Source organism: Eptatretus burgeri, chromosome 5 (assembly GCF_056783735.1).
Source record: "Eptatretus burgeri isolate ZD-2024b chromosome 5, Ebu_testis_v1, whole genome shotgun sequence".
NCBI classification, from domain to species: domain Eukaryota; kingdom Metazoa; phylum Chordata; class Myxini; order Myxiniformes; family Myxinidae; genus Eptatretus; species Eptatretus burgeri.
Genome location: NC_140965.1, coordinates 66,057,622 through 66,085,469, shown reverse-complemented (window position 1 = coordinate 66,085,469; position 27,848 = coordinate 66,057,622). Strand labels below are relative to the sequence as shown.

The following is a 27,848-nucleotide window of genomic DNA, read 5'->3' as shown; positions in this document are numbered from 1 at the left end:
ATCTTTATTATCTACTCAGTCCATTTGGTTCCCTTGTCCTGTCTGTTTGTCCCTACTTGCGCTGCCTGTGTGTTCGTTCCTTCCCCATTTCTCTGCCATCCCTTGTACGCAAACCCGATCTGTTTCACAGCTGCATCAACATTACCCCTGCTCGTACATTAGCCTCAACCTCTGTTTAAAGAAAAAAGAAAAAAGAAAAATAAGGGAAATGTCTTTTCAAAAAAAAAAAAAAAATTAACTGACTCCTGGCTGGAAGGTGTTTGTCTGCGACTGTTTACGTACCAGGTCCACGTACATTGACGTCCATACAGTCATCTGTGTCACCCTGTGGTGGAGTCAATGCAAGAGACGGAGCATTTCGTAGATCGGCGGCTTCTAGGTGCTGCTGCGTCCAAGGACGATGATCCACCGGCTCTTCGGCATCCGACAGGATCAATTGCTCGTCCAGCTGTAAGGAAGTGAAAAATGAATTGACACAATTAATGGATTGAGGGCTGTTATGTGATTCAAAGAGTGCCATGATCACTAGCAGTCAGTCCTGAGATTCCGGTGATGGGTCAGGTTTCATCTGTAGATCAGTGTGGAAATCCACAGCAAAATTCCCACAAATGCTGCTTTTCCCCGATTGTTAAACAAAGAGTAAAAAGTTTTGATTTTAATTTTTTTGGTAATTCTTCAGGCATTAGGTAGACTGACCCGGATGCGCTTGCCCCCTGGGAAGCCATCTTGGAACCAGGCTTCATTGCGGTTGTCATCCATGAGACTTGCCTCCACTGAGCATTGGGACAATGTTCTAGTGATGGGAGGAGAAGAATGGTTATCAGGGGTCATAGGTTACTGGTCATGCTCACATTGTATCATCCATTCTTTCAAAACAAAAATATAGGCTCATGAAGGAGCCAAACAATGGAGGGCAGCAGGTTCATTGACACCGACAGATCAAAGGCTCAATACTCGCGCTAAGTTACATCATGTAAAAATTAGCAACATTCTCACGTCGATCGTGAATAAACAATTTTCTGCTTCTATGACTAGTGCAGGTGACCCAAAAAAGATTGGAGACACTTGTGTCTGTCACCACTGCGAACAGTCAAGATTTGTGAGAAGTCATCACCCTGACCAACACATTCATCAAGGAATTTCCTGAAGATCCATGTCCAGCACGAGGTTTTGAGGTTTCATGGGCACAAAAAAAACAAAAATAAACTAGAAGGGCACTCGGGAGAGCGCATACATCTACCATGCAATGCCTGATCCACTCGAACATATTGGGCCCAATATATTTTTGAAATACGCTGTATATCATTTTTGCCCGATCTCTCGATGGTGAAGAATCACCTTAAAAATTAAAAAAATTGTCGCATCCAGATCTGGATTCGGATCTTCACCAAAATCAAATTGATTCATCCTTGCCACACACCTAAGCTGTACACCAAGTTTTATCCGAATGCGTCCACAACTTTTTGAGATATCATACTATATATCGGTTTAGCCCAATCTCTCAAATGTGAAGAATCGCCCTAAAACATTATTGGATCCGGATCCGTAATTCAGATCTTCACCAAAATTGAATGAATTCTTCCTTGTCACACACCTGAAAGTATTCACCAAATTTCGCCTGAATCTGTCTTCAACTTTTTGAAATATTGTGCTTTATATTGTTTATGGCCCCATCTCTCAATGGTGAGGAATCACTTAAAATTGTAGTAGCCGGATCCGTTTCCGGATCTTCCCCAAAATCGAATAAATTTGTCCTTGTCACGCTCCCAACCTGTCCACAAAATTTCATCCGGATCGGTTCACAACTTTTTGAGATATCCTGCACACAAACAAACAAACAGACAAACAGAAAGGGGGTGAAAACAACCACCTTCTCCTTCGGTGGTGGAGGTAAAAACACTGATGGCTACATTCACCCCAGAATCAGGAGAGTGCGCCAGCCAGATCTCACCAACTTCTTCCTAAATAACTCAACTTGGTCACCCTCACCATCAAACACCCTTCCCAATCGGCCACAAGCTTGGAGTGTAAAACTGCTTCTTTATTTATTTATTTATTTTTTGACATGAGACACTGCTGGAATTGATCATAGCCTCTTATCACAAATTCTTTAGAGACTGTTAGGCAATGTATTGTGTTCAGTGCATTGTAAAAGCTTGTATTCCGATGTTTCAAGATGGAACAAATTGGTTTTTTTTCCTTACATATGATTGTGTAATGTTTGTTGAGTCGAGTAAATGTGACTAGTTACACCGTTGTCATGAGATTTAAGTCAGGCGGAAAGATTGCTGGGATTTGGGAAATTTCTGGTTACTTATGGATATCGGAATCATCTCGGAATTATGAGTGATTGGTAAAGGGAGGGGATTTTAGCAAAGATTTTGTCTATATATATATATATATATATACATATACACACACACACACACACACACACACACACACACACACACACACACACACACACACACACGAACAAGTATTTGATACACTGCCGATTTTGCAGGTTTTCCCACTTACAAAGCACGTAATGGGAGGGGAGGAGGTCAGCAAGAACAGGAGAGAGAGCCGGAATGGGTATGGGGGAAAGCATAAGGTAACGATGGGTAACACTCTCGAAAGAATGGATGGTGGAGAAAAAGATATGGAGTCGGTTCCACAAATGAGAGAATTGAGGGATGAAGGCATAGAGGCAAACGTTCTGCTTATAATTCGGGAAGGTAACAAGGTATGGATTTTGGAAGAACATGTGACCTGACCTGAGGAGAACATTTTGGAAGAACATGTGACCTGAACTATATCCAAGGAGCTGACCTGACCTGACCTGACATGTGTGTGACCAGGGCTGGCTGGTGGAAGATGGAGGGAAGAGGATATGAGGAGTGAGGACAGAAATGAGGAGCTGCACACAATCACTTTGAAGGAACCCCATCTGAAAACAACTTTTCAAAATTGAAAGGTGAATGACTAACCCTTTGAACCCTGGTGGCCAGTTTACCAACTGCTATTCAAACTTTCATATACCTGAGCGGCCATTTTACCGGCAGCTATTCAAACCTCCATACACAAGAAGCGGCCGGATTTTTCTCCATGGAGCCCAGGGTGGGGGAGCCGAAAGTCCAAGGAGCTTCGGATTCAAAGGGTTAATTAAAGGATCCAATATGCTTTCACACTGGCATGGTGGTTTGGTAACAGCACGACAAACCTGTAAATAACCTGTGAGAATTTCTGCACATCTAGCAATCAAAGGTATATGAATTTCAACACATATATCTATATTCAACAGGGAGAATAACATCACTTGCCTGGTCTGTCTGTCTATTGAGGCATTAGATCAAATGAAACTCATCCAAGCTTGTGCACTCACTTCATGCCGACAGCATCCTGTCCAAGGGGTTCACGCCTCTTCTTCTTCTTTTCTGTGGAGGATGGACGGAAGGAGAAGCCTTCGGGGAACCACAGTGGTCCATGCTCCCGTCGCCTGCGCTGTCCTACAAGGACTCCGATGCCAAGCGCCAGCAACAGCAGCGACAAACCAAGGCCCAGAAGTAGCGATGAAATGTTGGTCCCTCCCAAATGAGGAATTTCCTCAACTGTAGAGAACAATTTATTGAGGGAGGAATATGGACAGGGCGATGTTGAATGTTGTTACAAAATCTTGAGCGAATAAAGCTGTGGAGATGAGTTGCCATACTGTTGATGTACGGGGTCCAATTCAAGGTCAATGGATGAAGAGGTTAGTTATTTTCAAACTTTCACTAACTTGAAGCATTATGTCAAGACCCCAGTATCCCCAAAGGGCAGCCACACTCCACAAAAGCTCCCAAACCCACACATACTTTCAACATCAAGCAGCGGAAGTTGCAGAGTGCTCTGGGCTGCCTGCGCTGCGAGAAAGGCTGCAGCTGCAGTGGCACTTGTGAAGCAAAGTTGGGATTCTTGGTAGCAATGGCGGTTGTCTATCAACACGTACACCTTGGAACTACACCCCGCAGCACACATCTCAATGAAGCATCAACTACTTGTTCGTGTCAATCATTGCAAAGATGCCTTTTGCAAAATTAGTCCAAAGAAAGATCAAGAAGATTGTTTCCTTTGTTTTGTGCACGTTTTTTTTCTGAGGCTCAACTCGATTGTGTAAGAAGATGCATGCTCACCTATTCGCTTGATGTTCCATCTCCGAGGAGGTGAAAAGAGACCGGACCGCTCGCCGTAGATGTGCCACACTATGGCCATCTTCATGGAGGAAAAAAGGCTCAATTTTGTCTCGTCCCTGCGCATCCTTCTGGAACCGCACCATTGCACGGAGCACAGCACCCAGGTTCCGCAGGAAGGTGGCAGACTCGTTGCGAAGGCGCATGGGTGGAATTCTCACCACCAGGACGAGCAAACCAGAAGCCAAGCGCTCAGGCAATGTGCTACTACAGTCGCCACCATCCCAACTACATTCCGCGTTGTTGCATCCCTGATCGCAGTGCCCATTGCCATAATTGTCAGAGCAGTAAGCATCGTAGAATGGGCTGCAGGGAGTGGATGGAGTGTTGTTGGTTTAAAAAAAAAAAATTTGCAGTTAAAACAGATTGTAGCAGAAGGTGTGGGTTGGAATCAAATTAAAGATGATATCCCAAGAACAAACAACTACAATCTGAGCATGCTTCCCTCCTCCCCTTAAATACACTACTCACTTGCAACTGGATATTGTGCAGTCAAAGCCGTCATAGAGGCACTCGAGTGTGTTGCATGTCTCATCACATTTGCCATTCTGAAACAGGTGCCAACACTCCAGTGAGGCAGAGCAGTTCTTCCAGGGCTTTAGGAATCCGAGAGAGCAGTCCCCTCCATCCCAATTGCACTCTTGGTTGCGGCACTGGGGATCGCACTGCGAATTGTGGGAGAGGGTGGCACACTCTGCGAGAGGGCAATGAGGCTCCATGGGGCTGGGTAGCAACGGTTGTCGTGGCAGTGGAGCGTCTTTATTTTGGCAACGACTGCCTGTAAGGTGGAAGAGAAAATTACACTTATAGCTTTGCAATCACCATGTCGTTGCTGATGTTTAAAATAAAGTGAATAAAGGCTCTCGGAGAATTAAATGAGCACAATGGAGATGAAGGATGGTGGTGCCCAATTCCCCCCCCCCCCAATCCCTCTCAACATCTTTCCATTCAAAATATTTCCCTTACAATAAATGAATGCTCTAAAAATATGACTTTTCAAAAATGCCTGATGTTGGGATTAATGGTTAGGGTGGTGGGCTTGGGATCACAGGATCCTGAGTTCAAATCCCCCCCTCAGATGTTGAATTAATACCAGGTGGGTGGGTGTTGACTCTGCCTGTCATCCTTCCGTGGTCGGAAACATGAGTGCCAGCTTGCTGGTATCCTGTGTCTGAGTGGTGACCCATCTAGGATTGTGTCCAATAGCCAAGGAGACTGCTTAAGCAGCACCAACTCTCTGCACAGAGTCTGGTCCCAATGAATGGATGTTTTCAAAAACCAACTTGCCCATCAAAGGTGAGATTAAATGTCATGTCCATCAGGTTCTTATTCCTCGCAACCAAGAAAATGGAGAGCAGCGAAAAATTACAGTGTAGCTAATCCCTAATAGGACTGCAGACACCACCCACCCCAAATATATGGGTATAGGTCCTCACACTTCCCCTCACCCCCCCCCCCCCCGCTCCCCACACACACAAAGTAACTTCACTCAGCATGTATGATATTGGGATTTGCTGGTGTGCATTTGTCACATACATCATCATTGTCATGAATGCACCATACTCTAAGTGTCAGTGCTGCCGAAGCAGTCTCTTGGTGAGGGTTGTGCTTGGAGGTGGAGTTATGCCGGGTGGTTTCTCATTGCCTTCTCAGCAGTCATTCGGTGGAAGAATTCGTAATTTGCTCAGGGTGTCGGCGATAACTCGCCTACTCTTCGAGAAAAAACACAATGGGATTTTTAACATCCACCAACAAGCAGTGCTGGCAGACGGATCCTCTGGCTCAACGTCCATCCAAAGGACGGCGCATACATTGATGTCTCGCTCTGCCTGCGAAACACCAGGGAGACAGTTTATACCGAGATTAGGATTCAAACCAAGGCGAGATGAGTGTGCATACCTCAAGGCTATCCTACCAGTTCTCTGTTTTATAATACAGGACAATAATTTAGACTACAAAGAACCTGGTAAAGGCCCAGTCACACCTTGACGTTTTAGCCAGCGATGGCAACGTATTAAAATGTATGTAAAACGCTGGCTTACGTTGAACTTTTGATGTTTTTTTTAAAGATTCGGACGTATTCATAACGACTTGGTCTGATGCATAACGTATTAGTAACTGACACAGAACGTTTCGTTGTGTTATAGATAACTTATACCAACGAATGCTGAGCCTGTTGTCGGCGTTCACAACCTATGCCCAACGATAGTCTAACTTATGCATAGCGCGCTGCACGCATCGCCGACGATCACGTGACGTAGCCTATTAAAAGGCTGCCACACAACGATTCAAATCATAACCGCCGGAGAAATGGAAGTGTCAACATCGCAGTCACACCTTGGCGATCTTGCCAGTGTATGCCGACCTCTGAAAAATGCGTCTAAATCGCTGGCGCACGTCGAATACGGTATGGGTAAGTTTGGTATGCGTGAATAGAACGCTAAAGTACGCTATCATACGTCGTAGTAAATGGAGTATGTCTTGTAATTTTAAACATGTTGAAAATTTTACGACGTACTTGCTGTATGACACACGCTCCACATGCGATGGGAATAAGTTGTACACACGATATGCGATCGTTGACACACATCGACACACGTTACTTGTAAGGTGCTCATAAGTCAAAACACGTCAAGGTAATTGTTAGCGTCAGTGTTCCAGACTCCCGGTTTTTTTTTTCTTCGGTATGACGGTGTTCAGTGTACAGTACGGTTATGATCTAAATCGTTGAGCGGCAGCCTATTAATTATATTATATTATAACCGCATGAGAAATCGAAGTGTCAAAATCACCATCATAACGAAGGAAGGAAGAAAAAAAAAACCAGGGAGTCTGGAACACTTCATCATCATACCGTAGGAAGCAAGAAAAAAAAAACCAGGGAGTCTGGAACACTGACGCTAACCATTACCTTGATGTGTTTCGACTTATGAGCACCTTGCAAGTAACGTGTGTCTGTGTGTCACCGATCGCGCAACGTGAGTATAACGCGTTACTCATAGGTTAGAAATAAGTTTCGGTACGCTAAACATTACCCCGACGTGTTTCGACTTATGAGTAACTTACAAGTAACGTGTGTCGACGTGTGTCAACGATCGCGTGACGTGCCTACAACTTATGGCCAGCGTTATGCGGAACGTGCGATTCATACGCTGGCATCAGTCTCAAAATTTCAAGCATGGAAAATTTGAGGACAACCGAAAAGTACAACGTTTAAAGTCAGCGTATAACGACGTATGGCAGTGTTTTTCAGCGTGCTCTCAATGTTATCAAAACTTACCAATTACGTATTCGACGTGTACCAGCGTTTTAGACAAATTTTCCAAAAATCGGCATAAGCTGGCTAAAACGTCAAGGTGTGACTGGGCCTTCACAAACAGAAGCTCAGGATTAATAGCACAATAAACTGTTAGACAAAAACAAATTATATTTACTTCCGAAATCACTTTAAAGGAAAACTCTGCATACTGCTCCGTTTTTAGACATATTTTTCAAGTTCCTTTCGATGGAGGATGTATGACCTTCGACCTTCTCAAAATCCTGAGATTTCCAACTTAACCAAAAAATGGCCCATAATTCGACCCAGACTATGTGACCCAAACGACCAGATTATCGTACCGGATAAGCCTTTATGGCACCGGCAGGTATAAAACGGTGGCTGCGACGTCTCGAGGCAGGTTCCTTGGTTGAGGCACGGCATGCGAAGGCATGCATTTCCAACAACGTACTCGCATTCGGGTCCGGTGTATGGCATGGAACACATGCAGGTGGAGCCACCTGCATGGTCCAGCAGACACGTGCCACCGTGCTGGCAATGACGCTGCCCACATGCCAATGTGCGTTTCTTGCACGTTGGGCCAGTGTAACCCTGCAATGCACGAAATGTTAACACGTGCTCCAAAATAATGAAAAATAATGCAATAAATCTCCTCAAGAGCGACGGTAACAGTCGGGATAGTTACTATATGACTTGATGGCTCAGACAATTCACATTCTTGCTTTGCAGTGATGCCACGTTGCTCACTTGTTATTTAGGTTAGACACGGCATATGTGCCATCTTCACAGTTATAATGGGCAGGAACAATATGTATGGCAGTTCTGGCCATTCTGACACTGTCGCTGGCTCAGCCTTTACCCCAAGGCCCAGACCCTCCTGTACAGGTGCTACTGACCGGTGCACAGCGGCAGCTAAAACCAAGAAGTGTATTCACGGTAATCATGCAGGTTCCTCCGTTCTGGCACGGTTCCACCTCACATGTGTTGACCACTGCCTTGCACCTTTGGCCTGCACACAACATTGTTCGTTTGTCACTCAGCATCAAATTTCCTAAATCATAGAGCTCCAAAAAGGGAGTGCATAAAAACGTTACACCATTGAGGAACAATGAAGCTTGCAAGATTAGAAAACCTGGCAATTAAAAACTTCAGAACGAGTTTTTTTGAATTTGTAGGAGAATGTGTAAGAGCAATTAACAGATCGCTTCACTTTGTGGGAGAATAGGGTATCATGCACAGGGACAACTCAGAACAAAATACACTCGGCATCCACTTATATAACAAGTGTCCTTACTACTCCGACAAACCTCCAGGAAGTGCTTCTCTCACACCACCAATTACAAACATCAAACTAAACCTGGAGCTGGTTCCAATTGAATGTGACCAGAAGCTTTTCAACTCTACGACATCAGGTAGAGAAAGGAAACAACATCCACGTGAGAAACCTTGGGAGTGACAGACATACCCGTGTAACCTGGGCGGCAGATGCAGCGATAATCGTTGTCCAGTTGAATGCAGTCGAGGAAACCAGGACCGTCACAAGGATGTGACGCACACTCGTTCACGTCGCCCTCACATCGTGCCCCGGTGAACCCCGGTGGACATAAACACTCAAATCCTCCGATGCGATCCAAACAGCTGCCACCGTGAAAGCACCGTAGCTCCCTGGTGGCAGGGTCTATACTTGACGAACAATCGTCCTCGTCGATCTCGCACAGTACGCCTGTGGAAGCAGGTGGTCATATTCCAAAAGAGGAGCTCTAACAATACCTCATGAAACATCATATTTATTTTTCATCAGTTGCTTATCAATTGTAATCGCCGCTTGATATGGAAAGCGCAATCACCTCGGTTTATGTGCTTATTGGAGTGGCAAAGAAATAAATAGTAACTTCTTAATTCATATTGATCTCCGTGTACCCTTTTTATCACCACCACTTGTCAAAATAGTCTCGATGTGAAATACATCGTGAGAGTGCATGAGATATCGGAAAGCAGAGACGGCGACGGTCTCTGTGCTGCACTCACCGAGTGTTCCTGGTGGACACACACACTTGTAACCATTGATGAGGTCGAGACACTTTCCACCATTCTGGCAAGGGCTCGAGAGGCATTCATTCTTCTCCGACTCACAGTTAACACCGTGGAAACCATCAGGGCACTATCGGGTCAGAGAGGAGGCTTGTTCAACAGATGATTCGTGGGTCACGTTTTGTTCTCAAAGGAAAACAAATGTTAGACATTGCATGTCGACGCCAATCACTTTAGTGCTACACTTTCCATGCCCACTATTCTGTCCAAATTTCGGCAAACTCAGGACAGCTTTACACAAGCTATGATGTACAACCAGAGTTCAAAGGTCAATGCAATCATGAGGTGAATCCCCTCGGAACATATTTCCAAATACAGGCCTGTTCTGGAGAATAAAACCACAAGAACAAGAACAACAAGAAGTACAAGTAGGATGAGCACCTTGCAGATGTATGAGGCAAGGCTGTCAAGGCATATGGCTCCATGAAGACATGGGTTGGATGAGCATTCGTTCACTTGCTCATCACAGTAACTTCCCTGGAACCCCATTGCACACTGGCAGTAGTGGGAATTGCCAGCATCCACGCAACGGCCACCATGTTTACACAGTTGAGAGACTTTTACACCTGTGCAAGCACACACACACACACACACACACACACACACACACACACACACACACACACACACACACACACACACACACACACACACACACACACACACACACACACACACACACACACACACACACACGTCCATATCTGTATGCATGCAGCATTGTTCCTTCTTTTTGGTTGTCAAACAAACATTAATTAATTGTCTCCACAAACAATTTGGAAACATTTCTGTGCCGGAACTAGGCTGGGCTACAGCTACGCAGCACGCCTCCACTAGATGGCCGAAGCTCAAAGAAGATGTCATCATGTTCATTTTACCAATTGACATGACACGAAAAGTCCTGGATATTACACTATCTGACTGCTTAGCAGCAATACAAATCACTGAACATAATTGATTGCAACATTGCCTTATAGTATACAGTACTTTTGCAACTATTTAGCTTCAAATCTCGAACTTCATTACGTTTTGTCATCAAACTTGGTGATCAGATTGTGGCACAATAATACTCATTCCCATAATGGAAATTAACCAGCCCCTCCCCCCGATCCACCCCTCCTCCACACTCCTCCTCACATACCCCCCTCAACCACAACCCCACCCTGCTAAAAATCTTGCTTGAACTATTCAAGAAAACAAGCAAAAGGTTAGAAGAGATAGGCCACTCGTTGCGTTCAAATACTGTCAGCATGTCCATACAACATGAGACCAAATGAAGCAATAGGGACCTAACCAACAGACAGACCTCTTTGCTTGGCTGCCACGGCACATGGCACGTTCGGAATGTCACAATAAAGGCCACTCCAGCCGGTGGGACACACACAACGGAAACTGGCTGCCTCCTGCACACACGTCCCATTCTTGCATGGAGCTGAGGAACACCAGTCAACCACGTTCTACGGTAGTATATGGGAAGGGCACAATGAAGGGGTTAGTTAGCACATGGGAACAAATCTAGGCCAACACAAAAACAAACTCTCATGGAGTATGTACTCTACTGATAGGACAGGAAATGGCAGCAAAGGTTGAAATTAAACTCAAGAACATGAACTTCAATGTGAACACCCAGCACAGCAGCATCTCCAAATGTCACCAAGACCAATTATTTAACTTTGATTCACTTCCATTAGCAAACGACTAGCAAAGTACCCGCCCATGGACGGGTACAGTTATCTGTTGAATGGCGTTGGTCCCGTCTCGATTGGATGAAATTGAGAAATTGACGTTATCCGGTGACCTTGACCCCGTGACCTTTGACCTTGACCCTGATCCCCTTATGTCCGTTCCCAAGGATCACATATGCCAAGTTTCATCTCATTCTATCCAACGGTTTGGCCGTCTATAAAGGACAAACAAACATGAAAAATTGACGTTTTAGTCAATTTATGACATCATAAATCGAAAACCGGAAGTCGGAAGTGAATGTCGTCAATCAACTGTCATTTAATTTTGATTATCTGTCGAATGGCGTTGGTACCGTCTCAATCGGATGAAATTGAGAAATTGAAGTGACCCAGTGACCTTGACCTTGACCCCCCCCCCCCCCCATGTCCGTTCTCACGTCCCAAGGATCACTCATGCCAAGTTTCATCTCATACCATCCAACGGTTCGGCCGCCTATAAAGGACGAACAAACAAACAAACAAACACACACACACACACAAACATATTCTATTTTTTTTAGTATAGTAGATATCTGTTCGAAGTTATCCGAAATACATGTGATTTGTAGACGTGAAAGCAAAAGATTTCTCCCATAACCACCTGGCACTCGTTTCCAACGTAGCCACGAGAACAAAAGCACTTGTAGTTTCCCAGGGCATCCACACAGGTTCCACCATTGAGACACGGTCGTGAGGTGCACTCGTTCAGGTCGACCTCACAGTACTCCCCCGAAAAACCCAGTTTGCAAAGACAGCTGAACATGTTAATCCCATCCATGCATGTTCCATTGTTCAGGCACGAGCTGGGTGGAGGGAGCAAAGTACGAATTGCTATTCAAAGCACATGAATCGTAAAATAATGGTGTCCTCGAGAAAAGTTCCTGTGAAGTTGTCAAGTCCCTCACCTGCTGGAGCACTCCTGCTTGTTGACGTCACAGCGTGATCCTGTAAAACCTGGGAGGCACCTGCACACAAAGCTATTGACGTAATCGTAGCACGTTCCACCATTATGGCACGGGTTGCTTGCACATTCATCCACCTCGTGCTGGCACTCCCGGCCGTGGAAACCCAGACGGCAAGCACAGGAGAATGTGTTGAGGCCATCCACGCAGGATCCACCATTTTTACAAGGGTCTGGAGGTGGCAAATAGTACAAGGGTCTGAAATCGCTTTAGATCTCTACTCTCTCCAAATATTTGTTGTCCTAACTCGAGGCATTGCTCCCTCCCAACTACCATCCGACGTTTCTCGGATCTTAGCAACCAAATCTCCTCCCCAAAAGTTGCCCATCGTCCAGCTGACCCTTACTCGGAGAGCATTCGTCAATATCCAGGTGGCAGTTATGTCCCGAGAACCCAGGGTGGCACAAGCAACGGTACGCTCCTGGCGTGTTTTCACACTTGCCACCGTGATGACACGGCTGTCTGGTGCACTCATCAATGTCGGTTTCACATTGGGGTCCTTCACACGCATCAAAAGAGGACACCATCCAGTGAAAATGGCACATGTTAGTAAAGGTGAAATTATTTTGATAAAGTGGGCATAACAAGATAAGCAAAATAGAGAGGAGGCATTTGATTGGAAAGTAATAGGTAATAAAGATGATTGGACGAGTAAGCTTGACAGCCACATAGAAAGCCAAGATAATGTTTCTCTCACCTTGCCACCCCGTGGGGCAGCTGCAGAAGAAGCTGGAGAAATTGGCAGATGGCTGGCATGTTCCTGCATGCCGACAAGGCTGGGAAGCGCAAGGTACCAATGCCAGTTCGCAGCGTCGTCCTGCCACAAAAAATAAAAAAACCAACATCAAGGCATCTGCTAAGCTTTTGGCTTGCACACTTGGTGTGCTTGCTTCATGGCCAGTCGTCATTAACACCTCAAAATGTGTGCATACAATGGTGCATGTGTACCTGTGTATGGCAGAGGGCAACGGCAAGAGAAATCTGCCACTTCATCGACGCACTGACCACCATGTAGGCATGGCGCGAAAGCACAATCATCCACATCTTCCTCACAGGAAGCACCTGTCATGATGCAGAATCATTTCGCCAGTTACAAATACATCACATCTCCGGCCCAGTAAACTAATCTATTAATCGGGAAGCTAATCTATCAAAGCCAAGTTTGTAAGTACTGTACTGCACATACGTACGAAGCATTGAGTCATAATTAGACAAGATGATAGAAGAAAACCTGAATACAGGAGGTGGCCATTTGGCCCATCACGCCTGTGCCACATCCACACCCAATTAACTCGATTACTTGTCTTTCAGAAAGTAACCCCATTCTTACCATTTATGATATATATTTTTTGTGTACATTGTTGAGTTTCATATGAGAGCTAACATACAACACACAACAAGGGGGACATGAGACAAGAGGGGCAGGAGAGGGAAGGACAAAACATTGGGGAACAGACATGAGGAGATCCGTGGAAGGGAGAGGGATGGGGTGGGGAACACGGGGTATACAAGATGGACATTACAGGGACTTTCAGGAAGGAAAGCAGGGACTTTGAAGGAGGTGGGGTTGGGGTGGATTAACAGGGGTAGAAAAGAATGTGGTTTTGGATGGGGGAAGATAAGAGGTGGTGGTGAACAGCTGTTTTGAAGGCCTGGAGGGAAGAATGGGATTGAAGAGAGAGTGGGAGTTTATTCCAAAGGCGAGAAAAAAAGAGGAATGAAAGAGTGGAGGTGAGCAGTGATTTGTGATTTCGGTAGTTTTACCAGAAGGGGGTTTCTGGCGGAACTTGAGCACCCTGCAGAAATATGGGGGTGACATATCACAGACAGAGCGGGGGGGTGGGGGGGGCGAGACCGGAGAAGAGATGGTAGAAGTGAAATGCCAGACTCGACGGCGCTGAGGTGGTTCTCTGATAACAGCCAGAGAGATGTCCACTTTGACAAGCACGTGGTCAGAAGAACCGATTGGAGCAATGGAAGAACAGCAGATATTTTCAGGACTGTGTGTGTGTATATATATATATATATATATATATATATATATATATATATATATATATATATATATATATATATATATATATATATATATATATATATATATATATATATGAAACAAAAGGCACATCTTTTTATTATAACTCACATATCTCATTTAATCTCCAAGCTGGGAATTTGGTTAGGGTACCAGCAAAGAATGGCCTGCTTTTTTAAAAGATGTGCTGGGATCTTTAATGTCCACAACTGAAATACAGATCGGACAGCCAGCTTTACATTGCCGTCTGAAGGGTAGCATATACCAACATTCATTACCTTCTCCCAGGGCATTTAAATGGGATTCGATGCAACAGAGAAATCCACGAACAGACAGTTTGGAGGCGCATGCGTTCCCAATAGTGCAACAGCGAATATTCTGTACAATTGCAAATGGGTGTTAAACCCATTACAATCATCTAACATTTTAAATGTCAGCGTGGGGACACAATGCCAGTAGTGAAATAGAAGGGCACTCAGTGGAGCGCATACCTCCACCAGGGTGATTACTTTTACATTTTGTATCCCACCGATAGGCTGGATCTGGATTTGGACCTTGACTAAAATCTAATCGGCTTGTTCTGGTCACCTAACCAACTAATCCACCAAGTTCCGTCTATCACTCAGCGGTGAAGAATCACTTAAATAATTTTTGGATCTGGATCCAAATTAGGATCTTCACCAAAATATTGTTGTGGTTACCAGATTCGCAAACCACCATTCAGGTCCCTTAGGTGAGGTATCTCGGTAAGTGCATGTGTAGTTAGGCCCAAACCCGTTGTCTAGTGGGAATACATGTCATTTATGCGAGCTGCGACTCTTCAGGATAGCCGTTTTTCTTTTACTATCTTTATTTTGGACCAACCGCCATGATCACAACCACAACATCAACCACCGACCACAACCACCGCTTCACCACAACCGCCACGACCTTCACGCACACCTCACAACCGTAGCATCGCCACCGTTCTTGCCCCGCTGTGGGTACCGGTGTTGGACTCATGCAGAACGCGCGTCGAACAGTGTGTACAAAATCACGGATTTTGTGCTTCAAAAACGGATCAAAAACGACACACGCCCACTTTTTGCCGTCCAATCGGTGAGCGAGGGGCGATTTGGCCCCGCCTCCAGAACGATCGATATATGCAAATTTGTGGATCAAAAAGCCTTCACGCCCACTTTTTCTCGGGCCAATGGGGAGCGAGGTGAAAGGTCAAAGGGAGGGGGTCAAAGGCGAAGTTACGGGGGGATAAAAGGACGGTGTTCGTCAGTCAGAAGAGAGTCAGCAGGGAACGAGAACGGAGGGAGAGTCGCAAACGAGAACGAAAGAAGTCTGGAGCCCGAAGCCTGCAGTGGCTGGAGAAGCTGAAGAGAGTCGGACGAGGGGGTGCTCGCGTCGGTGCCAGGAGCTGCACGCCCGAGGGAGGCCGGCAGCGCGACCTGGCCGAGGTGGAGACGCACACCAGGGATAATAAAGATCCTCTATACCCCGAGCATCAGCAACCCCATCCTGTTTCCCCCCGCGCTGAGATAGTGCGACCAAGGGGGCCCCGTTCCCACCCCCTGCCAGGCACTGTCCACGAGGCCCGCGGGTTGCGGGGCCATCGCCGCTCCGCGTCTCATCACCAGACGGGTAGGCCCGACCCGGTCTCGGCCTCAGGCCTACCTCATTCTTGAGGGTATTTCTTTTCCTTGGTTTTGGGTATGTGTTGTCGGCGCCGTCTGTGAAGTAGAATTGTATAAGTGTTGCCGTGTGCTCGGTAGTCGGTATTAGCTCTGCACTGTGTTTTCACTTTTATGTTTGCTTTTTGTGTAAATGGAATTGTGTTTTCTTTTTTGTGTGCATTTGGTGGAATTGTATTTGTGTGCTTTCCGTTCGTCGCGAATAAATGTGCTTTATTGTTGAACTGTTTTCCCGCTTCGCTTCGTCTTTTCCTCCATTGAATCCCCATCTTGCTTCACGTAAAGGGTTGGTAGTGGGCTGAATACGCCCGATAATTAATCGAACCGTCGAGGTCGACGATAACACCGCTCGGTTATTCTGATAGTACGGAACGGGTCGCTTAAGTGGCCCGTGTCCGAAGTCGACCTGCGGCGAGGTGCGATCGCCCGGTCTACCCTCCGCGTGGGTACTTAGGTAGTTCGAATTTGGCGAGCAACCCTATCCCACGCGGGGGCTGATTGGCTCGATCGCGGTGAGACCGAAAGGTCCACCCGTGACTGGTTCCCGGCGTTAGTCCGAGAGGGTCACGACTGGATTGTCCGTCCGGTGGGCGACGTGCCGCGATTCGAGTTACGTGGCCGTCGCACGCCGGCGGGCGCGAAGACCGCAACAATATAATACATTCTTCCTTGTAACGTACCCAATCTGCCCACCAAGTTTCGTCCGAATCCGTCCACAACTTTTTGAGATATTTTGTTCACAAAAAAAAAAACAAACAGACAGGGGTGAAAAACATCACCTCCATACACCTTTGGTGGTGGAGGTAATAATTAATCAGACATCCCAAGGTAATTTCACCATAGTTGTACTTTTTAACCAACATTCCCAGCAAACACTTTTTCTTTAACATCTCTCACCCTTAAAACCAGGCAGGCAATGGCAAGTGAAGCCACGGAGAAGATCGTGGCATGTTCCACCATGCAGGCACGGCATCGAGTGGCAATCATCGACATCTCGCTCACAGCGCTTGCCCTCCCAGCCAGCTTCGCACTCGCACACAAACCTGCACCCATTGATCTATGTGAGCCATAAATAGCATTTGTTTAAAAGGTTATTGTAGGAGTGAAGAAACAAAAATTACTGGGAAAGATTCCTAGGGAATAAGAAAGCAAGTATTATGGGCCATGACATTTCTCAGAAGGCCTAAAACGACCTGAATAACCAACTCTACCATGGTCCTAACCTTTATTGACGTCACGCAATTAATGTTGGTAAAAACTGTAATACAGACTTTAAATAACTATTATTTTACAAATAATTTGGAAATTGACAAGATTGACTTTTAACAACAACATCAATGAGTACAGGATGTGACAATTGTACAGGCAATGAGTACAGGCAGGAGCGAAATGGCACATATTTTCTGTAGTTTTCCTTCACAACCATCTTCGAAGATCACCTGGCTAGCTGTCACCAATCACCGAACATGGTAAAATATACCGATGATCTCTCTCTCCTTTAAAAACAAGTCTAACGTTCGCCATATTGAAATGAACTCGAACTAACTACATCAACCAAATCCTTGCGGTGAACACATCGTAATGTTAATAGGTCTAGGGGCCACTGCCCCAGGCTGCCAAGGCTCACTCGACATGCCGAATGCTTTCCTCCAATCACAATCCAGGATATATGGCTTGCTACAACTTTCCCTATTCCTGATTGGCATAAAACACTCACGGTGCCCAATAAATATACAATGGTTGCCAATCGGACCTATCAGTAAGTAAGCTATCGGTCAGCCATCAGTATAGGAGGGGGTAAGCATCTGGGAAGGTGGCATTTGCAAGGGAGGGCAGGTGAGGGTTAAAGTCATGGGGTGTGGGGAGGGGTGTGTGGAAATGAAATATAAATGCCAGAAGATACACACATTCCAGGTGCATCGTGGCACATGCCATGAACACACGGGCTGCTGTAGCACTCATCGGTTTTGGCATAGCAAAGTGGGCCATAAAATCCCTCCAGACACTCGCAGTAAAAGTTGTTTATTGCATCGTGGCACACCCCTCCATTCTGACATGGCTGGGATGCACACTCATCCACCTCTGTTTCACATTCAGAACCTGTGAGGGTCAAAGGGCATATCGATAGTGAAGGATGGACAGAAGAAAAGGGGGGCAGGGAGGCGTTAACAGCTCAGGTTTGCACAATGTGTTGTTGGATGTCACTCCGTTTGTATTTATTATCATTAAATAATGTAAATCTGCTTTTCTTCAATTGCTCATCATCCCTTGCATAAACCATCTAACCATACAAAACTATACTCTTTCATTCAGAGCTTCGTTGGCTTCGAGTTTGTTCCTGAGGCAGTGAATGGGCATAAGAGGTGACGTATGAACAGTTTGATACAAGGTACTTAAATGGGGTTTGGAAATACAGGCCATGATGTGTACAAACCTGTGTAGCCAGGCTGGCAAATGCACTTGTAGCCATTGATCTCATCAATGCAGTGGCCGTGCAGGCAGGGGTTGCTCTCACAATCATTAAAGTTGATTTCACAATTCACCCCTGATAGGAAGTGACATCGCCGGTAAGAGTCAAAGTTATGGACACAATGAAAATGAGAAAGCATCTGAAAATGCAAAGCCCGTCCACATCCGCTTTGTACTCAAACTAAACTTGGCGAAAATGACAGTTAAAAAAAAATTCATACATGTTATTCATTTGTGTTCTCCACAATCTCATAATAAAGGTTTGTTGAAGATTTGATCACAAAAGCTTAATTGGTAAAAAAAAAAAAATGTTATGGCCTGGACATACACACTGAATATCAATGGCAAACAAGGATTTTGATTAAAACATTCATGGCTGGTCTACCACTTCACTGATGTCGTCTTCCTTACAACCCTATATTCTCCATTGGGAGTGGAATGAGATGTGGCAAGTTTAAAATTTTTCCAATCAGCGGTTTCAGAGATATAATTTTAATTTTTTGTGCTTAATCCAAGACGGCTGCCGTGCCGCATGACCTTTGTATGACATCACAATTGTCATTAAAATATTCTCCATTGGGTGGGGGCGGGGGGAGGGGGAGGGGGCCATCACTCCGACTCTGAAAAATTTGTGTCAATCGGACAAGTGGTTTGCTGGGGGGAAAAAAAAAATGTTCAAAAATAACAGAGCAAAAAAGGCCAAAAAAGGATCAAACAATAATAATAACAAATAATAATATTAATCATGAAAATTATTTTAACAAAATTATTAATTTTCCTTCTCCATATTCTCATAATAAAGCTTTGTTGAAAATTTGATGACAAATGCTCAAATTATTTAAAAAAAAAACTTACGGCACGGACAGACACACAGAAGTGATTGCAAAATCCCGTCTTCCGCTGCGCGGAGGACGGGCTAACGGGTAACATCGAATGAACACGAATCATGGGATCACGGGAGTAATAACACGACAAAGTGTTTGCACCCACCGGAGGTTCCCTCAGGGCAGACACATTGGTAGCGTGCCACCAGGTCCAGACAGCGGGCACCATTTTGGCAAGGAGAGCTTGCACACTCATCCAGCTGTGCATCACACAGCTGACCCGTGTACCCCGGCAGACAGATGCAGGAGAATGAAGCTATGTCATCTATGCAGGAGCCATGGTGGCACGGCTGCTGGGCACACTCGTCCACGTTCACCTCGCAAAGCCGACCCGCAAAGCCTGGTGCAAGGTGACCGAGGCCAGCAAACATGAAGCGAGAAAAGTGTGTCCAAAATAAAATGGGAAGAAATTAGTGGTGAGCAACAAACACCAAGCTGAAAACCTATGACCCCCACTAACTTTCCCCACAATGCCCCATATAACAGCATGGTCCCACCCCTAACCCCCCCCTACCCTCACCACCTCCCCAAAAAGGTTGAGCCATGTTGACATATCAATAATAATACAGGCCTTTGCTTTTCGCTTTGTGCTGCATCTCTCCCACATGGAGGCTTATAATTGTTCTGCTATAATTATTATAAAAATGGCAATGAAATGAATTATCAGCATGCATTGAATGTCACAATGCAATGAACACAACAAAGTGTGCAAACAAAGATGCGACTCGATGTACAAATATGACTGACAGCAAAAAAAGTTTGTACTTTCAAACAAAAACATTTGGAATTTCCCGCCATTTTCGTGAGAAAGTCCAAGTAGCCATCAACCCAAACCCAAATCTATTCTATTGCAGGCCTCTCCCCACTCTCTTTCAGATTCCCACAGACTCCGTCGGCTCTCCCCCACCACCCTCCACCTTCTCCCCAGCCCCCAAACACTGAACCGTGCAATTCAAATTCCCATTGAGATGGCAGTCTCTCCCCACTCTCCCCTTTCCTGCATCCTCAAAGCCAAACCACCGCCCCCCCTCTCTCCAGGCCAGTCATAGCCTATCCTAGCCTGATTAGCATGAACTCCGGGAGCCCTTCCCAGGCACTGTGCGACCCCGGTGCCAACGAAGCTCGAGGAAACAAAGGGCTCCTGCGTTCCTCGCCAGGCCTGAACCCCACCAGCACAACCTCTCAATCTCTTTCTCTCTCTCAACCCATCACTTTCCTGCTGCCATCTTCCTCCCCCCTCACACATGCATTGCTTTATCTAACTCAAAGCTTAAAACTCTGCCATGTAGAAATTCCTTAAATAAGGGAAGGCAACAAAAGTATGGGGTCTATTTCATAGAGTGGTCATACTGATTAATGTGTTCTACCTTCGCTGCACTGGCAGGAGTACGAATTTGGCCCGTCGATGCACTTGGCTCCGTTGAGACACGGCGTCTGCGTACATTCGTCCATGTCGATCTGACACATGGCGCCCGAGAACCCTGCCCACAAAGGCACACAGAACGCACGGTCAAGTCTGGCCTGAGGAGGCCAGATGAGAGTGAGGATTATTTTCTCACTCCTGAAGGTCAATCCAGTACCTCCGAAAGACCCCCCCCCCCACAACCCCCACCTGCCAAAGAGCATAACATTGTAGAACAAAACTTTTCGTTGAAATATGCAGCTCTCCAGGCAGAATATTTGGTTAAACCAGCATGGTGACAGATTTGATTAAACAAACTCAAACATAACTCTACTTGTAAAAAAAAAAAAAAACTTTTGGCAAATGCTGTAGTTTGTGTCAGCCTGGTGGAATGCGTACACCATCTTACATCTCCTTTCTTATTTCTTTTTCCTTTCTCAATGTCCAATCCTTTCATTCCTGTTCTCTTCTACTCACATCTCAACGGTTCATGTTCGCCCTCCATTCCATCTGTCTTTTCCTTATCACCATTTTTCTATTTTCAATTCATCACTACCCTCACTCCATGCCACCCAACAAGGATTACACTAAATATCTCCCTCGATGCTCTCATCCCCACCCAACAACGACCACTTCACTTCCTCTTGTCCTTCTCCTTCCTCCTGCGCAGACTAGGCTACAACCTCGCACTTAAACTTTCACTCGCACCTTTCTACAAACACCCTCCTCTACTCTGAAAATCAATATGGCTATCGTGTTTTCAATAAAGAAGCCCACATCAAAGTACTCATAGTGCGGCAAAGGGCATGTCTGGGCATGGCAGTTTACAAATGGCGAAATTAAACTCAACCTCCTTCATTGCAGGCTCCTTTCAGCTCCCTACAAGCCCCCTCCCCCTCCCCCCCACCCAACTCTCAAATGTTGAACCCCTCTTCCACCGTGACAATGAACTTTAGTATTTCTCGCAGACAATGAGGAATCCTGCCAATGGTGCAGCTCCCCAACTACCTCACCACCCCCCACCTTCCACTCACCCACCCCAAGCTCCTCGCCTACATTGGGAGCACAACTCCAATGCCTGTCAGCAGGAGTTGCGCTGGAAGGAGGAACAGTGGATGGAGCACGAGGAGGAAGGCGGGAAGGGCCACAAAAAAGCATCGAGTGAAAAGACGAGGAAATTAGTAAGTCATGGATGTACTAGTCCTGGTCACAGAACAAACACTGGTACAAGGTTACTGGAGAATTTGTCAATATCCAAAGCCCTGAACCTCCCCAAGGTATAAAATGCTACAACATGAATGTTATATCATATTGCATCAAAGTAAAAGCTGAATAACGAAATGACAATTCAAACATGATGGTGGTCAGTCACACTTCTGCTTAATCTGCCTCCTTCCATTCTGATGATTCTGAAATACCTTGGGAAGGTTAGGATTTGGACAATAACACAGATGACTGGTTGAGTTCAAGTTGAAGGGTCAAAAAAAAAAAAGGTCATCAAACACAATCCAAATATCATCAGCTCGATTATTTATATTCCCAGAGCACATTTGATTAATTTTGGGTGCGCCGATCTGATCCGATATTCCATTTGGAACTCACCATTTATTTAGCATAATTTAATCACCACTGCGGTTCTAAGATTGGGAATGGTTGTCAGGACTCGAGGCAGTCAACCCCACAACCCCCATCTCCTACCTCTCCCTCCATCAAACTACAGAAATAATAACCCTGGGTCAGTGGATGCACTCATGAGCATAGTCAGAATAAGAATTAAGAAGCTGTAGTTACATTACTTCCACAGTGAGTGTGTGGTTGCAGGAGTCAAAGCTGTGGTTACAGTGCACGTGTGGTTGTGGGAGTCAAAGCTGCGATTACATGTACATAATGTGTGGTTGGGGGAGTCAGTAATTGCACAGTGCATGTGTGGTTGTGAGAGTCAAAGCTGTGGTTATACACACAGTGTATGTGGTTGAGGGAGTCAATAATAAACAAATTTTTGACTGTAGTTTCCAGAAGGAATACAAACAGTGCAAAATAAATATCCAGCGTTCCTGAAATTATACATTAATTCAAAGTCGTGAAAGTTAACTGGAATCAGCGAAAGATTGAACAACAAATATATATAATTCAAACCATCAGGTGAAAATAGTCAGGAATGGACCTACAGAGTTAATTAAAAACGATAAAAACTAAGGGTCGACATCCAATGAGGCATAATAAATGAATCGTGGCACAATGGAACAAAGGCTGCATCGTGACCCATACAAAGGTACGGATAGAGAGAGCCAAACAAGCAAAAAGCATGTCCCTCAAAGCTAGTGATTTGTAAGTTCATCGCCTTTTGCTCGGCATATTTCCCCTAAACATAGGAGAAAGAATACGGTGAGCTCCAGGACAATAAGTAATGTTACAAAACTTCAGGAATGTTTTGACCCCAGTTACGTGTCCCACACACCCTCAGCCGCTTGATCCACACCGCCATACTCTTCAATGGTGTAACACTACGTCTGCTCTGATTGTAAATGAGTATGGAGAAAGAATGGGAAAGAAGTAGGTGGGGAGGAAGAAGGTGGAGTTGGGGGTGGGGGAGTTATTAGTCTGAGTAGGACTTGGATTCAAGCCAAGGCACCAGACCAAGATACAAAGGCCAGTTTGTTCTCCTTCTCTGGGACATGCCCCCTCCCACCTTCCAATCCACTTCCACAAGGCAATACTTTCCTGTGACTCATCTTGAGTGAAGTGGTACATGTACATCCATTTGTTTTATGTGTGTAAAGGTATACATCATGGACTGACCAGGAGGGCAATGGCAAACGAATGATTTGATACGGTCGGTGCAGTTTCCACCATTCAGGCATGGCTGGCTCTCACATTCGTCGATGTCAACCTCACAGTATGTTCCTGCGAACCCTGAGAGAGACAGCATAAGAAAGATCGAGTTAAAGTAATAGGAAGGGGTGAGAAAGAGCAAAAGAGAGGAGGATGAGAGAGAAATGGCACAAGAGAGAGAGAGAGAGAGAGTGAGGTCGAGGAAGAGAGGTCCAGGGTGAGGGGGGGAGATAAAGAGAGAGAGAGAGAGAGAGAGAGAGAGAGAGAGAGAGAGAGAGAGAGAGAGAGAGAGAGAGAGAGAGAGGGGGCGGAGAGAGAGAGAGAGGGGGAGAGAGAGAGAGAGAGAGAGGGCCAGGGTGAGGGAGGGAGAGGGGTCCAGGGTGAGAGATGGGGTGAGGGATTGCGTGAGGGATAGGATGAGGGCAAGAGATGGGGAGAGGAAGAGAGATGGGGAGAGGAGCAGAGTTTGAGAAAGCACGAGAGATTGAGAGAGTACGGGAGATTGAGAGAGAGCTCAAGAGATACAGCAAACATGAGAGTGAGTAAGAGCACAAAAGAGTGAGAGAGAGCACACAAGAGAGAGCCTAAGAGAGTGTGAGCACGTATCACACAGAGAGAGAGAGAGAGAGAGAGAGAGAGAGAGAGAGAGAGAGAGAGAGAGAGAGAGAGAGAGAGAGAGAGAGAGAGAGAGAGAGAGAGAGAGAGAGAGAGAGAAATAGAGAGTAATAGAGAGTGAGTGGAAGGGAGAGCGAGGGCTAGAGAGGGCTAGGGAGCACCAGAGAGAACTATACAGAGCTAGAGAGAGAGCGACGGCTGAGATCAGAATGAGAAAGAGAGCGATGCCTTCAAATTAATAAGTGAGATGATACACAATGATACACAATGTGAGGACAAGTGAAAGAAAAATCTCCAAAATGTAATACCACCCAGCAAGCAAAAGAGGCAGACAGAGCACAATGGTCACATATGTTAATAAAATATTAAACGAACACACATCTTTTAAGGGCATTTTGGAGCTTCGGTGTGCAGAGAACGCAAAGCACTATTTTATGACTCACCAGGCATACAGATGCAGGTGAACTCTCCAATCTGATCTAGACATGTGGCATCGTTGCGGCATGGCATAGAGTAGCACTCATTCACATCAGTCTCGCATCGCGGGCCAGTGTACCCAGCGGCACACTCACATCGGAATGAGCCCTGAGTGTTGCGGCATTTCCCGCCATGCTCACATGGATTTGAACCTGGAGTGAGAGAAAAGTCTTGGGATCTTACGGCCAATCAGAAGGTACAATGAAAAGCATCCTACCGGGTGAAAAATCCTTTTGGCCTTACCAATCGTGCATTCGTCTATATCTTCGCTGCAAGATGAGCCAGTGAAGCCAGGGCGACACGTACAAATGGCATCTCCGTTGATAGGGTTTGGGTCACACAAAGCACCTTCCTGGCAGGGGTCGCTCACACAATCATCATCCAGGTGGCAGAGCAGGCCTGCCGAGCCACAATATGCAAAGAAACAGAAGATAATAAAATAACTATGTTCCTGCTCAAAGTCTATGGAAAATTAAAGTCGTACGAGGAGCAAATGAGTAAATGCATGGCAGGATCTTTAGTGTTGAGTGATTTGATATTCACATCTGAGCACTTGTTTCATGCTTCTTGGAAACCAGGTTCAAATCCCACATACTGTGTTCACTGTCCATTTGCCCATTGTCTACTAATGTCTTCATGATCAGTGGAAAAGTACAATGATGTCTCCTAATGTCCTTGCCCTGCACGTGATCCTCCACGAGTGGAATATCATCATAAGAAAGATCAGAAGAAATATTATGTTCTTCTGATTCTCCATAAATTCTGCACGTGATCCTCCATAAATCCCTTTATATGGGGTGAGGCAACAGCTTGTACTGAGCTGTTGCTCTGTCCTATAGACCATCCTTCCACCACCATATACCACCAGCCATCTCTCCATTTTCCATCACCATACACCTTTCTGAAGTCCCTCCTCACACAATCCTCCAATCTCAACTACAGTCTCCCCCTTTTCAATACACCAGCTCTCTTAGGAAGTCCTCCATTTGCAATGGTCAGGTTCCCTGCCTATTTCAGCAAGCTCATTAATAATTTTCCAGTCAAGCTCATCTGCACATCAATCTCCTCCCTCAATTTGTCCATCCTCTTATCAACCCTCTTCACTCTCATCATCACCGGTCACCATTCCACCAAAGCACACAAATCTATTTCCCTGCCTTATCTCTTTCCCCTCCAATCTGATGTTCAGTTTCTCTCTGCTGTCCAACTCACATGACCTTCATCTTCTCCAGGCTCATCTTCAGTCCATACTTCTCAAACATCTCCTTCCACTCCTCCAGCACGTTTTGCATCTCCTGCTCGCTCTCCACGATCGCCAGATCATCTGCACACAGTAGCTTCCTGAGAATGTCTTTCATGCTGACTAGTTCAATCAACATAATGAACAATAGTGGGCTGAGTGTGCTTCCCTGCCTCAAATCGATGTTAATGCAGAACTACTCTGGTTCAATCAAAACTTCCAGGTTCAACTAAAACTCTTTCCTTCGTTCCCTCGTATATGCCTTCCACCATGCTATCTTCTGCTTCTGGCACTCCCATCCATCTCAGCATTGCTATCACCATCTCTCTCGGGGCCGTGCCATAAGCCTTCTCAAGGTCCACAAGTCCGAGTACTATTTCCCCTTGCATCTCCAACCTCTTCTCTTCCAACTCTCTTCACGTAAACATCCCGTCCATCAGCCCTCTTGCCTTTCTCAACCTGTTGTTCTCAACCTATCTCCCGCTCCACATTTTTCGGTGTCCTCTCCAGGAGCTTCATCACACGACTCCGGAACGCGATGCCTTGGTACTTCCCTGGATCTTGCATGTCTCCCTTCCTTTTTCATATTAGCACAATTAGATCAGTCTATCACTCCTCCAGAGTCTTACCTTCTCTCATACATATATTTAGCAGCCTCTTTATCCAACTGACTCCGATCTTTCCCACTTGAAGTAGCATCTCTGCATGTACCTCATCAATGCCTTGCGCTCGCTCCATCTTTTTTCACACTGACTGCACTACCTCCGTAATTTCTACCCCATTTTCACATCTCACTTTCACACCCCCCCCACCCCCAACCCATTTTCACATTCTTATTATCCCCATCCCTGTCTCAAGCTATTTATAGATCATCTTCTTCCCACCATCCTCATCTAGCTTGCTGTATACATCTGCTTTCATATAATTCTTTGCCTTATCTACAGCTCTTTTTGCCACTTTCTTATTCTGCCTGTAAAAGTGCAACAACACTGCATCTGGTTGTCCTCCTCTTTCCTTCATCTCCTCTACCCTTTTCCAAAACTCCACGTTCTCATAAATTACTTTCACTCCTTCCTCAGTCTACCAAACCTGGCTTATATTCCTTGGTGTTGTGCCCTTCCCCAATATCCTTCCACACAAATCTTCTGCATCTCCCATAAATGCCCCTCTATACTTCTTCGAATCCTCATCCAGACTCCTTGCTTCCTTGATAAGCTCCCCATATTGTTGCCTTCACCCTGTCCTTGTTCGCTATGATGACGTGATCTTTGTAATTCCACAACTAGTCTTTCTAATTTGTCTTTAAATATAATTTAAATGCATATAAATGCAAACTTAAAAAAAAATTGACATTTTGAATCGTGACAAATTTTCGTCAATGAGAAAAAAAGTACGATTCTCAGGGGTTTGGTCCACAGAGTCCCTTTTAGGCAAGTAAAACACCATGATGGTACCCAATATTCGTTTAGCTTTTCGCATGACACCCAAGACGTGATCAACCATAAGGACAATCTCATGTTATCGAAAGAGACTTTTAAGCTGTTGGTGGTTATTTTGATCAGAGCAAGGGGTTTATTCAATCGTGTGCAGTACCTGAATGTGAGTTGCATCACTTGTGCAGGTGTGGTTATGCCACCGATGGAGTGCCTTGTTGGATCAAGGCAATAATTTTGTACTTTGCCAAAGTACCAAGAACAGCTCTGGTCCCTTTGGGTCCTCTATCACCCACAACAGAATGCCAGCAGATGGGACAACCAGCTTAATGCCCCCTCCCAAGGAGGGCAAATCTATTGATTGATCTTCCTATCCAAGAAATGTCAGAATGACAGTGTATAGTTTCTTTGGGAATTGAACCTTTATTCGTGTCTTTCGTACAAAATGATATAATATGACCAACGACATTTGAACTTCCGTGAGTAGTACCAATGTCCCGTAGCCCCTCGA

The 27,848-nt window shown here is 45.5% G+C and overlaps 1 protein-coding gene across 1 annotated transcript in view; it reads right to left on the bottom strand.

The window, feature by feature from the left end:
• The window catches only part of LOC147026597 (neurogenic locus notch homolog protein 1-like), an 85,548-nt gene that overhangs the window by 9,977 nt on the left and 47,723 nt on the right, over positions 1 to 27,848 (bottom strand). The window contains exons 7-31 of the mRNA XM_085882167.1: positions 24,908 to 25,063; positions 24,631 to 24,816; positions 23,540 to 23,653; positions 20,706 to 20,819; positions 19,445 to 19,678; positions 18,420 to 18,530; positions 17,893 to 18,085; positions 16,883 to 17,028; positions 13,217 to 13,330; positions 12,966 to 13,085; positions 12,615 to 12,767; positions 12,212 to 12,440; positions 11,908 to 12,109; positions 10,889 to 11,039; positions 9,964 to 10,148; positions 9,520 to 9,652; positions 8,957 to 9,214; positions 8,388 to 8,500; positions 7,833 to 8,082; positions 4,686 to 4,992; positions 4,158 to 4,520; positions 3,840 to 3,982; positions 3,368 to 3,593; positions 697 to 793; positions 283 to 448 (exon numbers count right to left, since the gene is read on the bottom strand). Of these exons, the coding sequence (XP_085738293.1) occupies positions 283 to 448; positions 697 to 793; positions 3,368 to 3,593; positions 3,840 to 3,982; positions 4,158 to 4,520; positions 4,686 to 4,992; positions 7,833 to 8,082; positions 8,388 to 8,500; positions 8,957 to 9,214; positions 9,520 to 9,652; positions 9,964 to 10,148; positions 10,889 to 11,039; positions 11,908 to 12,109; positions 12,212 to 12,440; positions 12,615 to 12,767; positions 12,966 to 13,085; positions 13,217 to 13,330; positions 16,883 to 17,028; positions 17,893 to 18,085; positions 18,420 to 18,530; positions 19,445 to 19,678; positions 20,706 to 20,819; positions 23,540 to 23,653; positions 24,631 to 24,816; positions 24,908 to 25,063 (4,464 nt within the window). The remainder of the gene's footprint in view (positions 1 to 282; positions 449 to 696; positions 794 to 3,367; positions 3,594 to 3,839; positions 3,983 to 4,157; positions 4,521 to 4,685; positions 4,993 to 7,832; positions 8,083 to 8,387; positions 8,501 to 8,956; positions 9,215 to 9,519; positions 9,653 to 9,963; positions 10,149 to 10,888; positions 11,040 to 11,907; positions 12,110 to 12,211; positions 12,441 to 12,614; positions 12,768 to 12,965; positions 13,086 to 13,216; positions 13,331 to 16,882; positions 17,029 to 17,892; positions 18,086 to 18,419; positions 18,531 to 19,444; positions 19,679 to 20,705; positions 20,820 to 23,539; positions 23,654 to 24,630; positions 24,817 to 24,907; positions 25,064 to 27,848) is intronic.